The sequence below is a fragment of the Dryobates pubescens genome, chromosome 27 (assembly GCF_014839835.1).
Source record: "Dryobates pubescens isolate bDryPub1 chromosome 27, bDryPub1.pri, whole genome shotgun sequence".
In the NCBI taxonomy this organism is placed as follows: domain Eukaryota; kingdom Metazoa; phylum Chordata; class Aves; order Piciformes; family Picidae; genus Dryobates; species Dryobates pubescens.
Window position 1 is genome coordinate 1,758,774 of NC_071638.1, and position 13,363 is coordinate 1,772,136.

Genomic DNA, 13,363 nt, shown 5'->3' on the forward strand with positions numbered 1-13,363 from the left:
ATTGTACCCTTTGCCATGAACATATTCTTCTCCCCATATGGTATAAGTGTACTTCAGAAAATACCTGTCCTGGCCTTTGACACCGTCCCCCATAGCAAACTCCTGGCCAAGCTGTCAGCCCATGGCTTGGATGGGAGCACACTGCGATGGGTTAGGAACTGGCTGGAGGGCCGAGCCCAGAGAGTGGTGGTGAATGGTGCCACAGCCAGCTGGCAGCCAGGCACCAGTGGTGTGCCCCAGGGATCAGTGCTGGGCCCCATGCTCTTTAACATCTTCATTGATGATCTGGATGAGGGCATTGAGTCCATCATCAGGAAATTTGCAGATGACACCAAGCTGGGGGCAGGAGTTGATCTGCTGGAGGGTAGAGAGGCTCTGCAGAGGGACCTGGACAGGCTGGACAGATGGGCAGAGTCCAAGGGCAGGAGATTGAACACATCCAAGTGCCAGGTTCTGCACATTGGCCACAGCAACCCCAGGCAGAGCTACAGGCTGGGGTCAGAGTGGCTGGAGAGCAGCCAGGCAGAGAGGGACCTGGGGGTACTGGTTGACGGTAGGCTGAACATGAGCCTGCAGTGTGCCCAGGCAGCCAAGAGGGCCAATGGCATCCTGGCCTGCATCAGGAACAGTGTGGCCAGCAGGAGCAGGGAGGTCATTCTGCCCCTGTACACTGCACTGGTTAGGCCACACCTTGAGTCCTGTGTCCAGTTCTGGGCCCCTCAGTTTAGGAAGGAGGTTGACTTGCTGGAACGAGTCCAGAGAAGGGCAACAAAGTTGGTGAGGGATTTGGAACACAGCCCTGTGAGGAGAGGCTGAGGGAGCTGGGGTTGCTTAGCCTGGAGAGGAGGAGACTCAGGGCTGACCTTATTGCTCTCTACAACTAAGGGAGGTTGGAGACAGGTGGGGGTTGGTCTCTTCTCCCAGGCAGCCAGCACCAGAACAAGAGGACACAGTCTCAGGCTGCACCAGGGGAGGTTTAGGCTGGAGGTTAGGAGGAAGTTCTACACAGAGAGAGTGATTGCCCATTGGAATGGGCTGCCTGGGGAGGTGTTCAGGAGGAGACTTAATAGGGTGCTTGGTGCCATGGTTTAGTTGTTTAGGTGTTGTGGGATTGATTGATAGGTTGGACGTGATGATCTTGAAGGTCTCTTCCAACCTGGTCTGGTCTATTCTATTCTATTCTATTCTATGCTATTCTATTCTATGCTATTCTATTCTACTCTATTCTATTCTTCAGTACCCAGCACTTCAACCCTTCCTTTTTCCAGCTGCAGCAGATCCACATTCCATCCTGGAGGAAGACCACTGACCCTTCTCACCTCCAAGGTCATACTGCCAGAAGAGATGTGTGACTCATTTATGTTTATCCAGTTCTCATTAAAATGAAGCCTGTCAGCATCTGAGTTACTTCAGTGCACTGTACCTGAGAAACACTCTTCCCTGACAAGCTTTTCTGTTTATCAAGAGAACACCTCAGGAGAAAACGGAACTTTAGGAGAGCCTTTTAAATTACCTGCATTTCTACTCTGCACATCCCAGTCCCAGCAGTTTGAAAGCTTGCTAGCTGGGCTGCACTATGCTTTCTGCAATGCCTAATGAACACAAGGCCTATGAGGAGAGACTGAGGGAGCTGGGGTTGCTGAGCCTGGAGAGGAGGAGACTCAGGGGTGACCTTATTGCTGTCTGCAACTACCTGAAAGGTGGTTGTAGTCAGGCAGAGGTTAGTCTCTTCTCCCAGGCAACCAGTACCAGAACAAGAGGACACAGCCTCAGGCTGCACCAGGGGAGGTTTAGGCTGGAGGTTAGGAAGAAGATCTACACAGAGAGAGTGATTGCCCATTGGAATGGGCTGCCTGGGGAGGTGGTGGGGTCGCCGTCGCTGGGGGTGTTCAGGGCAAGGCTTGACAGGATGCTTGGTTGCATGGTTTAGTTGGTTAGGTGGTGTTGGATTGGTTGATAGGTTGGACACGATGATCTTGAAGGTCTCTTCCAACCTGGTTTATTCTATTCTATTCTAAAATACAGTTCTGTGCCTCAGTTTCAATCCCTTCCATGAAAATGGTTAGGTAAAACCTGCCTACACATTAACATGCCTTTGCATATGTTAGGTGGTTAAATTGCAAGAAGGCAGCACACCAACAGTGTAACATGAAGCCACTGCAGATAATGCAAAAGGGGGGGGGGGAAGCATATTTTTGTTTCAAAATGTCAAGAAGCATCATTTATACACGATGCATGAAACTACACAGCCTGCTTAGTCAGCTCTTGGTTATCTAAGGTCAGGGAGAAAAGCATTTAGTCTCACACATCATCTCCTTCAAATTAAAGCTGCCCTAAGCAAAAGCATTTTTTGCAAGGTACCTATGCCCCCACCCATATTTAGCACGCTGTCATTCCCTCTATCTGCTCAACTGCAGTTCTAGGCAAACTATAGCTACTTCTACTGCTGCTCTTCAGAACTAGAAATGGATGTGACTGGGAGTACAAAAGGGGATCAGCCAATCTAGAGTACCAGAATCCTGAGGTTCTCAATATTTCAGCAAATTCCTTCAAAAGAACACACTGTTTCTGAAAGCAAGTACTGGTGATTCAACAGAAGCACTGACATTGATCATTGTGCACTTCAGCTATGTATGCACAGAGTAATCCAATTCTAGCAATGCCTGCAGCTGTTCTGTGCTACTGTGGCACCCCTGCTCAACAGCAAACAGGCTTGCAAGCGGATGGTTAACTGGGGGTTGGGATTGCCTTGCATCAACAGGACGCTGGAAAGCAGCCAACATACTGCCACATCTGGACTCCTGCATGCATAGTCAGGGGTGTGTCCTCTGAACACCCTTCTCATCTCACCTGCTTCACGTTTGTCTCATTGCCTTACATTAATGCATTACTCATGCAGCGAAGGGTTAATCCAGCACCACTGCCTCCAGCCCAGGTGATCTAATGTCATTACACATCATCTAGAACTGGCAGCCTTTTACAAGATGATGGCCTTCAAGTGGCCTTTTTAAAATTAGAGATGGGTGTTGGCATTTAGTGACAAAAATCTCATCCTGAGTTGTTTATCCAGCTGTATCTCCTACTGTACTCCTTTTGTGACCGTTTGAGGCTGTGCCTTTAAGAAAGGGACAGTGTTTGAACACTGGCTGAACACTCTGGGGTCAGAGTGGCTGGAGAGCTCCCAAACAGAGAGGGACCTGGGGGTACTGATTGACAGCTGCCTAAACATGAGCCAGCAGTGTGCCCAGGTGGCCAAGAGGGCCAATGGCATCCTGACCTGTATTAGGAATAGTGTGGCCAGCAGGAGCAGGGAGGTCATTGTGCCCCTGGACTCTGCACTGGCTAGGCCACACCTTGAGTCCTGTGTCCAGTTCTGGGCCCCTCAGTTTAAGAAGGACATTGAGACACTTGAAGGTGTCCAGAGAAGGGCAACAAGGCTGGGGAGAGGCCTTGAGCACAGCCCTGTGAGGAGAGGCTGAGGGAGCTGGGGTTGTTTAGCCTGGAGAAGAGGAGGCTCAGGGGTGACCTCATTGCCCTCTACAACTACCTGAAAGGTGGTTGTAGCCAGGAAGGGGTTGGTCTCTTCTCCCAGGCAACCAGCACCAGAGCAAGAGGACACAGTCTCAAGCTGTGCCAGGGGAAGTTTAGACTCGAAGTGAGGAGAAAGTTCTTCACCGAGCTAGTTGTTCGTCATTGGAATGTGCTGCCCAGGGAGGTGGTGGAGTCCCCATCCCTGGAGGTGTTCAAGAGGGGATTGGATGTGGCACTTGGTGCCATGGTCTAGTCATGAGGTCTGTGGTGACAGGTTGGACTCGATGATCCTTGGGGTCTCTTCCAACCTTGGTGATACTGTGAGACTGTGAAGAATGAAAAATGATGCATGCTTAATCTAATTCAGTCCAATGTTCAAGCATTTTGTTTCCTTTCATTACTACTTTCACTATCAGATGAGAATGGCTGTTGGGTTTGGCTGATTCACATTATTTTCTAATTCTGCAGTCTTTGAGGCCTTTATCATCTAGACCAGTCAACAGTGAGTTCACATGTCCAGAAAAGATATTTTACCCAGGGTAAAATTTTCTTTCCCCCCACCCTCCCCAGGCTGCTTTCAAAAAGCATGCTGCTTGAGTGTTGCACTGCTTCACAGCAGGGAAGCAATTATGTTAGTTTGCAAAAGACCCAGCAAAACCTATCAGGGAGATGGAGATTTCTTCCTCTCTGCAATCATTTGTTGTCTCTAGGAACACCTCTTCGCTGGTCTGATAAAAGGCTCATGAAAGAAACAGCATTAGGTGGATAACAAAACCAAGTTTTCCTTAACAACACATTTTTCTCCTCCAGCTTTATCTCCTGGCTGAAGCACATAAGGACCTGTTCAATTCTGCTGGCACCAAAATCAATTCAAATGCGTCAGAGGCAAACTTAACATTGTCTTCAATTACTTACTACTTCATGGTTTTATTTATCATCTCTCTGCCCAGCAGTATTTGAGTCAATACCAGAAGGTATTTTGAGCCATACATAAATAAAACAAAAGACTTTAAAAAGACTTTCAAAGCACAGGAACCCAGTGGCCCTAAATCCCAAACCCACTTGTCTACAGGTGTTGCTTTCTGCACCTAAGTGGTCCTCAGTGGAGTTGGTTTAAGCAGAGTATTTACTCGTGTCATCAGTGGAAGGAACATGACTCCAACCACCAGGAGCATGAAATCAGATTCAAATATGGGCCCTACAGGTTGGTTTGGGAAAGGACAACTCACAAAACCTATTTCCATCACCCAAAGCAGTTTGCTGCTCTCTTTGTGCGAGCTGTCTGTTCTTTCTGGCCAGCTGGTATGAGAACAGGTGCACATTCACATTGCATTACAGCCTTATAAATTATGTAAGACAAACCAAGTTACTGTGATGTTACTGGAAAGGAGAAAAAGCTAATACCATGTTCTGATTGTAAAGATATTTCCTTACTTGCTTAGCCACATTCATGAAACTAACAGTTTTCCCATGCCACAGAGAAGTGCTTCTAAGTGTGCCTAACACTGCCCCAAAAACTAGGTATCAAAGAAGAATCTGAAATGTATTTTGTGCAAAAAAAAACCAAATCAGTTGATGTTTCAAACCAACTTCATGATTTCTCAAGGCATGCCTTTGGGCTAGAAATCTCATGTTCATTCTTTAAATGAAAATGTATTAGGCTCAAGGCATGAAAATCCTGCAAAGAGAACAGGACTACAAATGCATAGCAGCAGAACCCAGCTCTTGTGCAACTGCAAAACTGTAGGTTACAAAACAATAACAAAACTCCTGGGAGGAGTTCCATATGACACATAGGAAATGAGGGCAAGCCACCTAAACAAACATCCCTGTGCGAGCTGGTGCTCACAGGGAAGCCATAAATACAGGCCATCACCATACCTCTGCAACTCACCGCAGCTGCCTCACGTCACTGCCTGACAGCTCCCAGCCTGGAAACTCCCACAGCTTAGGCACATCCTTCAGCAATCTTTCAGTCTGATTCTCCCCTCACTTGTGACTGTGCAAATCAGGACTGACTGTCAGTAGTGCTGGACCTGTGCATATCTGAGTGGTAAGAGCTGGATTCATTGTGCTGGGGCTTGGCAGTCTGTCACATCCTTCAGAGACTACTAGCACACATTAGCTAGTTAGACAGCAAGCCTAGCACACACTAGCAAGTTACTAAAAAGTACTTAAAAAGTACAACTTACCAAGCCATAAGTGGAGTATGCTTACAGGCAGGTAACAAGAGGACACAGGCACAGTGATACACTGACATAACATTAAATGGACATAGTTCTGTGCAGACCTGCCACCTACCTACTGATTGCTATGGCAGGTAACTGCAGATATGTTAGCTGATGGGTTAGACATCTACAGACAGGAAGACCCCCCTGCAAGCATAGGTCATGTGCAGCTATGTAATCTCAGTCAAGCAGTAATTGTCTTTATATTGAATAATAAAGAGTATTATTGTGCAATACAATAATCCTTAAATAACCAGAAACCAATCTGACTGGTAAACACAACCCCTCTGTCAAGAGATTTTATAGTCAGAGGAACCTATGAAGGATAGGGTTGCACAACATAAACAAAGCAAGATTTCACACAAAGCACAGTCATCCAGGTCAATTTCATTGTGGTATATCTCTTAAATCAAGACATTTTGCCAAATGTTTTTATAACAGGGTGCCACAGACAGCTAAGATTGATTGGAAGGTGAAGGTGACAAAACAAGAGCTCAGTTTCACAGCCAAAGAAAACCTCTGTGTCTACATCCCCAATGATTCAAGCCTCCCTTTGCCTTAGGTGTAATAACTTGTGAGTGCTGGGCCTGATCAAAGAATATTCTAGATGTTGACAAGCAGAAAGCTGTTAATTTTAGTGGAGAATCAAACAAGAAAAGTGGGATTTACATTACACCCTCTCTATCTGGCTCAGAGTCCGGTAGCTGTGATTGTCACTGCTTTAATGGCCAATGGATCAAACAACTGTTTCCCCATTGCAGAAGAAAACCCTGCGGCACAGAGTGTCCCTGACATTGAAAGATTACCAGGGATTAAATGGAGGGTAAAACAGTGGCATGCATGCAGTGGGAGCAGCATGCAGGATAGGAAAAGACAGGAAGCCACAATGTGTGCAGTGCACTTTGCCAACAGCTGCAATGAGGGACATGACCACATTCTGTAAAGGCAGAATCTTTTAAGCAAATAAAATAACAGACAACTCAATTTAACTTTCTTTGGCTACCTTCATATAACACCAGAGGTAAGGATTAAAGAATCTGGAAGAGGAGAACTCAGTGGTTGTACACACAGGAAAGCTGTCCCTGAGGTTATTTGCAAATCTGGGGTTGGCACTTCACTAAGCCAAAGCCATCATATTAACTGCAGGCTAATGTATAGTTATAAACATCCAGTGCTGCAATGAAGATTCAAAATGCCATCTGTAAAAAACCCACAGAACACCTCCAGGCAGGTAAAGGCCAGATCCAGCACTTGCTCTTCCGACCTTGCTGTCCAGCACTAAATGCATGAGTTCTGATGAACTGGCTGGACTGGTTGGTACTTGCCCAACAGCTGACATTTTGCACACACAGGGAACTTCAGAAAATTATTTGGCAAAACACTCACCCAGGGAATAACTCATTTCCTCAAATGACCAGGTGTGCAAAAGGCATTGCTCTGTGGGCTTTAGCCCATGAATGCAAAATGCACATTCATTCAGAACACATAAACCGTGACATTAAGAGAGCTATTGCACACCACCTATGAGTAAAGAAAAGGGATGTACAGCCAGGGGTTAGCACCACAGGACGCAAGAAAACACGAAGTGGACCTGGACTCAGTACTACACTTTAGGGCCTGATTTAATCCTGCTGAAATCACTGGCCTTAAAAGACATCTACCCTAGTTCTTGCCATTGTGACTTGAGGGAACACTGTGAAAGATTTAACACATCCAAGTGCCGGGTTCTGCACATTGGCCACAGCAACCCCAGGCAGAGCTACAGGCTGGGGTCAGAGTGGCTGAGAGCAGCCAGGCAGAGAGGGACCTGGGGGTGCTGGTTGATGGTAGGCTGAACATGAGCCTGCAGTGTGCCCGGGCAGCCAAGAGGGCCAATGGCATCCTGGCCTGCATCAGGAACAGTGTGGCCAGCAGGAGCAGGGAGGTCATTCTGCCCCTGTACACTGCACTGGTTAGGCCACACCTTGAGTCCTGTGTCCAGTTCTGGGCCCCTCAGTTTAGGAAGGAGGTTGACTTGCTGGAACGAGTCCAGAGAAGGGCAACAAAGTTGGTGAGGGGTTTGGAACACAGCCCTGTGAGGAGAGGCTGAGGGAGCTGGGGTTGCTTAGCCTGGAGAAGAGGAGACTCAGAGGTGACCTTATTGCTCTCTACAACTACCTGAAGGGAGGCTGTAGACAGGCAGAGGTTGGTCTCTTCTCCCAGGCAGCCAGTACCAGAACAAGAGGACACAGTCTCAGGCCGTGCAGGGGAGGTTTAGGTTGGAGGTTAGGAAGAAGTTCTATACAGAGAGAGTGATTGCCCATTGGAATGGGCTGCCTGGGGAGGTGGTGGAGTCGCCATCATTGGAGGTGTTCAGGAGGAGACTTGATGGGGTGCTTGGTGCCATGGGTTAGTTGTTTAGGTGGTGTTGGATTGGTTGGACACAATGATCTTGAAGGTCTCTTCCAACCTAGTTTATTCTATGTATTCTATGTAAATCTGCCTGTTCATTAATTCTGTAGTTTAAGTCCCTGCAGAAGAATTTTAATTTTCAAATAGGGTACAAAAAGCCCACAGGCCATGAGAGGGTTCAAGAAAAGCTGTGGCAGAGGCACAGGTTTCCTGTGAAGACTGCACCTCTATCTTATCTGCAAAGCAATCTGTTGCATAAGCTCCCATTATTTAATGCCATACAGAAAGGTATTCCATCTTACACTGGCAGCTACTGTCAATCCCAGCCTGGCTATTCTACACTAGAAATTACATGGAAGATGAAACTTCATTTCAAGAGCACTAGCACACCTGGCTTTCAATTATGCATCATATATGCACACTCACATATTACATGTCTAAATGACTCTCTGGATTCCAGCCACAAGCTTCTCCTAGTCCAGCAGCTCCCAAAAGCTGTTACCATTGATTAGATGCAGGTGTTAAGAATAATTAAAGGTATAAGGAGTCGCATTATTCAGGTATCCATCAGTGGAAATCACATTAAAGCAGAGTCATTTTCCATTAGGCTTATTACATTATTCCCAGTAAGGCCACTGATACATTAAATTTTCTACCATTACTGGACCAGCTTTTCCCTGGGTCACTCCCAATTTACTATTGTCTGTAACTACATCCAAGAACTATCTCCATTTCACACGTTTAGAGCTGTAGCATCTAGTCTCACAGAGTCTCCTGTCTCCAAGATGGCATACATACTACTTCACTGAAGCAGTCCTGACCCTACAAAGCACTTGTGTATGTTCTTTGCCAGATCCATCAGCATATGGTCAATAGCTGCTGATGGAGCTTTCTGCTGTTGGATGGTAGCACAGGGCTCAGTAAGAGCTCTGGCCTCTTGCACATCTAGCAGACAGAACTGTTTATGTACTTTGCAATGTGAGCAGACGGAGAGCTGGTGAAGCACTGAACAAAACAGATTTCTTTAAGATCAACAAAGAAGTTTTCCACTGGACCCATCTGACGTTACTGAGTGGTTCTGCTCTCAAAAATAGTCTCAAAATTTCGCTCCAATGTCATTTCATAATAAAACCCAGACAAGTGGTCCAAATCATGTCTTGCAGACTAACAAAACAAGCTAAAGTATTTCACCCCAAACAATTACATATCATGCATGAAATCTGTTTTGTAAATCTACTTTTTTTTGACTACAGCAATGAAAATACTGATTGAAAATACTGATTTGCCCCAGCAAAAACTTGGTCAAGGATAGCGAGACAGGAAGGTGACATTTTGTTTGTTAGGCTAGTGCAGAGGAGCCTGGGGTTCACAGATTCATAGAATTGTTTGAGTTGGAAGGGACCTTAAAGGTATCTAGTTGCAAACCACCTGGCAGGGACACCTTCCACTAGACCAGGTTGCTCAAGAACTCATTCAACCTGACCTTGAACACCTTCAGGGAGAGGGCATACATGACCTCCCCCTGGGCAACTTCCTCCAGTGTCTCACCACCCTCACTGTAAAGAATTTCTTCCTAATATCCAATCTAAATCTGCCCTCCTCAAGCTTCAATCCATTCCTTCTCATGCAATCAATACAAGCCCTTGTAAAAAGGCCCTTCCTGTCTTTCTTGGAGCCACTCTTCAGGTACTAGAAGGCCGCTATATGGCCCCCCCAGATGATATCTCTTCTGAGGCTGAACAGCCCCAACTCTCAGAGCCTATCCCCATAGGGATGGTGCTCCAGCCCTCATCTTTGTGGCTCTCTCTCCTCTGGACCCACTTCAGCAGTTCAATGTCCCTCTTATGCTGGAGGCACCAGAACTGGATGCAGTGGTCCAGGTGGGGTCTCACGAGAGCAGAGCAGAGGGAGAGAAGCACCTCCCTCATCCTGCTGGTCACACTTCTGCAAGAGTACACACACAGGCTGCAAGAGTACATTACTGGCTCATGTTGAGTGTTTCATCAACTGATACCCCCAAGGCCTTTTCCCTGAGACTTGCTCTCAAGCCACTCCTCACCCAAGCATGTATTTGTGCCTGGAATTGCCCTGACCAGGCAATAGGACCTTGCATTTGGCCTTGCTGAACTTCATGAAGTTGGCTTGGGCCCGCCTCTCAAGCCTGACCAAGTCCCTCTGGATAGCATCCCTTTCCTCCAGCATGTCAACTGGACCACGCAGTTTGGTGTGATCTGCAAACCTGCTGAGGGTACATTGAGTTCCACTGTTCATACTGCTGACAAAGATGTCAAACAGCAGCGGTCCCACTACCGGCCCCAGAGGGATGCCGCTTGTCAGCGGTCTCCAGTTGGACGTTGCCTGTCCCCAGTCAGCAGACCAGATAACTAATTCAGAAGCCCTCAATAAGGCACCAGGCTCTAAGCTGTATAGGATCAGCTAGCAAAACAAGTTCCAAGGGACTCACATTTTATGCTGCCTCGAGGTGGAGCTTGCAAACACTATCATTGAGTTCTAGAGCCTATTCCCACACAAAGACATGAGATTCCTCAAGACATAAGCATTCCCCTCCCTGGCCAAGTAAAGTACTATGACACCCATTTTGATCCCAAAGCTGCTCCTCCACACAATGCTGCACTTTCAGTTTTGGTATCCCAGTTATCAATCTTTTCCTTCTTTCATAGTGAATGGTAGTAAATATTCTTGTAGCAAGCACTAACCTCTGTAAGCAGACAGCTCTCTATCATTGGCCTCAACTAGGGTGCCAAGAGGCTTAATGTGATGTTCCTATACAAGCTGCCTTTCCACGGCCAACTCTACAGCCATCACAACTAAGCTATTGTCTAACGACATATTAGCTATAACTGTGCTTGGCTGCTGGAAATTGGGGTTAGCTGAGGATATTTAACCATCTGCCAATATGAAGTTGTGCTGCTATATGAACACAAGAACACTGTAAACTCACAGCAGCAAAACTGAAATAGTAAAAACTGAAAAATATTGAATAGTGATCTTGCTGCACACGGGAAACCTAAAGACAGTTTAAAAGAGCAATAAAGGTGCAGCTGCTCCCAAGCCTAGCATTTTAAAGGCCATCTACCTACATGCTACCCTTTATCTGATGCCTGCCTCTATCAAGCTCAAGCCAGTTTTAACAGCATCATTACTGATGAAATATTAAAAACAGAGATTTGAAACTGCTTGAGAAATGCCAACAGCAGAGATGCTGCTCTGAGGAAGATGTACACATTCGAAGAGGCACACCAAGAAACAGGAAAAAAAAGTCAGCCCCTCAAACAGTAAACAATGAAGTAAGTCAGGAACCTCCTGTACTCAAACATCATTTTACAAGGGCATTTACAGAGCTAACATCTGCTATCGCCAGTGGACTTTGGATTGGCCAGAAAGAGATCACCATATTGTCATGAAAATAGTCACTCAAGGATGCACTTAATAAGGAAGAGCCTATCTGGTTTTATCAGGTGGGTTGCAAAGCTACCATGTTGTCTGCCTCTTTGCGGGCTGCACTATATCCACATCTGGTTAAACACTTTTGCTTGGAAATGGAGAGGATAAGGAAGCAAGAAATGCTCTGTTTTCTGCAGAACAGGTCTTATAAGGAGCAGCTGAGGGAACTAGGGTCATTCAGTTTGAAGAAGGCTGAGGGAGAGACCTTGTCACTCTCTGTAACTACCAGAAAAGAGGTTGGAGCAAGGTAGTGTCAGTCTTTTCTCCCTAGTAACGGGTGATAGGACAAGAGCAAATGGCCTCAAGTTGCACCAGGGGAGGTTTAGGCAGGCTAGCATTAGAAAATTATTGACTGAAAGGGTTCCCAAACCCTGGAATAGGCTCCCCAGGGAGGTGGTTGAATCCCCACCCCAAGAGGCGTTTGAAAGATACAGAGATGTGGTGCTGAGGGACAAGGTTTAGCATCAGGCTTGGCAGTTAGAGAATGGTTGGACTCGATGATCTTAAAGGTCTTTTCTAACCAAAACGATTCTATGATTCTAAACACAGACACCCTAGCAGTATAAAACAGCCAAAGGACGCATTTACTGGAGAAATTCACACTTCCACTGCTAACGAGAGCTATTTCTGGTAATTAAGACAGTGTGGTGATGATGATGTACTTTGAGCACATGTTCTCACAGGACGATCTGGGTGGATGCCTCGGGAGCACTAAACCGAGGGCGATGGAGCAGACAGCAAACCTGCAGGTCACATCAGAAATCCACACATACGCTATCTGTGTTCCTGCTTCTCCACACGTAACGCTGAGCAACGTTTCCCTGGCCTGGAGGAGCAGCACCTTTATCCCCCAGAAGTTGTCAGCAAGCACCAGGATCCCCGAGGCGAGGAGCTCCAGCGGCAGCGCCTGGCGCCGATTTCTACCTAGCCCCGGTGGGTACGCCCCGGGCAGGTAAGCCCCACCGGTGCCTGGGCCCAGGGCGGACAGTGCCCTCAACTCCGAAGGTCTTCAGGGGGGCGCCGCTCCGAAGCGCAGCCGCTGGCCGCAGGGGCGGGTGGCGGCAGGGCGCAGGCCTCGCCCGGGCCTCCCGCGGGGGATCGCCGCCGCTGCGCACAGCCCGCCAAGGGCCCGGGGCGGACGGGGGGACGCCACCCGCCCCTCCCAGAGCCCACTGTCCTGCGAGCGGGGGAGAGAAGGCGCTCCCGCCACCCGCCGCAGGGGCAGCCCCAGCCTGGGCGGGGGAGGGGGGGCTCCGCCCGCCTACCTGATTTGGGGTAGGTGACAATCCAGACGTCGCTGTCCCTCACCGGGAAATTAGCGATCTCCTCCATCTTTCCCCGGCAGAAGGGCGGCAGCCGCACCCCATTGTACTCGAAGTACTTGCTCTCGAACTCGCCGGGCGTGCTGGGGGTCTCGGCTTCGCTCTCCGCCATGCTGCCGGCCGCCGGGGCGGTGGGGGCGGTGGCGCGGACGCTCCGGCAGGCGGGCGGGCTGGCGAGCGCGGCGAGCCCCTGCCCCCGGCACGCCCCGACGCACGGAGGAGGCGGGAGCGCGGGGCCCGCGCGCGCTGATGTCATGCGCGGCGCTGGCGCCCGGTAACGGCGGGCCGGGGAGGGGACGGCTGCCCTGCTCTGGCGGAGGCCCTCTGCTTCCCGTGCGGGCCGCCTCCCGCAGCACGGCGCGGCGAGGGACGCAGCAAGGCACCTGCCAGCCCCGCTTCCGCCTCAGCCCGCAAGGCTGCGCGGTG

General features: G+C 48.5%; 1 protein-coding gene across 2 annotated transcripts in view; it reads right to left on the bottom strand.

Moving 5' to 3' along the window:
• Window positions 1–13,145, bottom strand: part of SULT4A1 (sulfotransferase family 4A member 1) — a 44,972-nt gene extending 31,827 nt beyond the window's left edge. Inside the window, exon 1 of one of the 2 annotated variants that reach the window (XR_008462915.1) lies at window positions 12,881–13,145. Coding sequence is in view for 1 of the 2 variants with exons in the window: in XM_054173807.1 (XP_054029782.1) it covers window positions 12,881–13,049 (169 nt within the window). In the remaining variant the exon portion in view is untranslated. The remainder of the gene's footprint in view (window positions 1–12,880) is intronic. The other variant, XM_054173807.1, reaches the window with a different exon arrangement.
• Window positions 13,146–13,363: the final 218 nt, after the last annotated feature.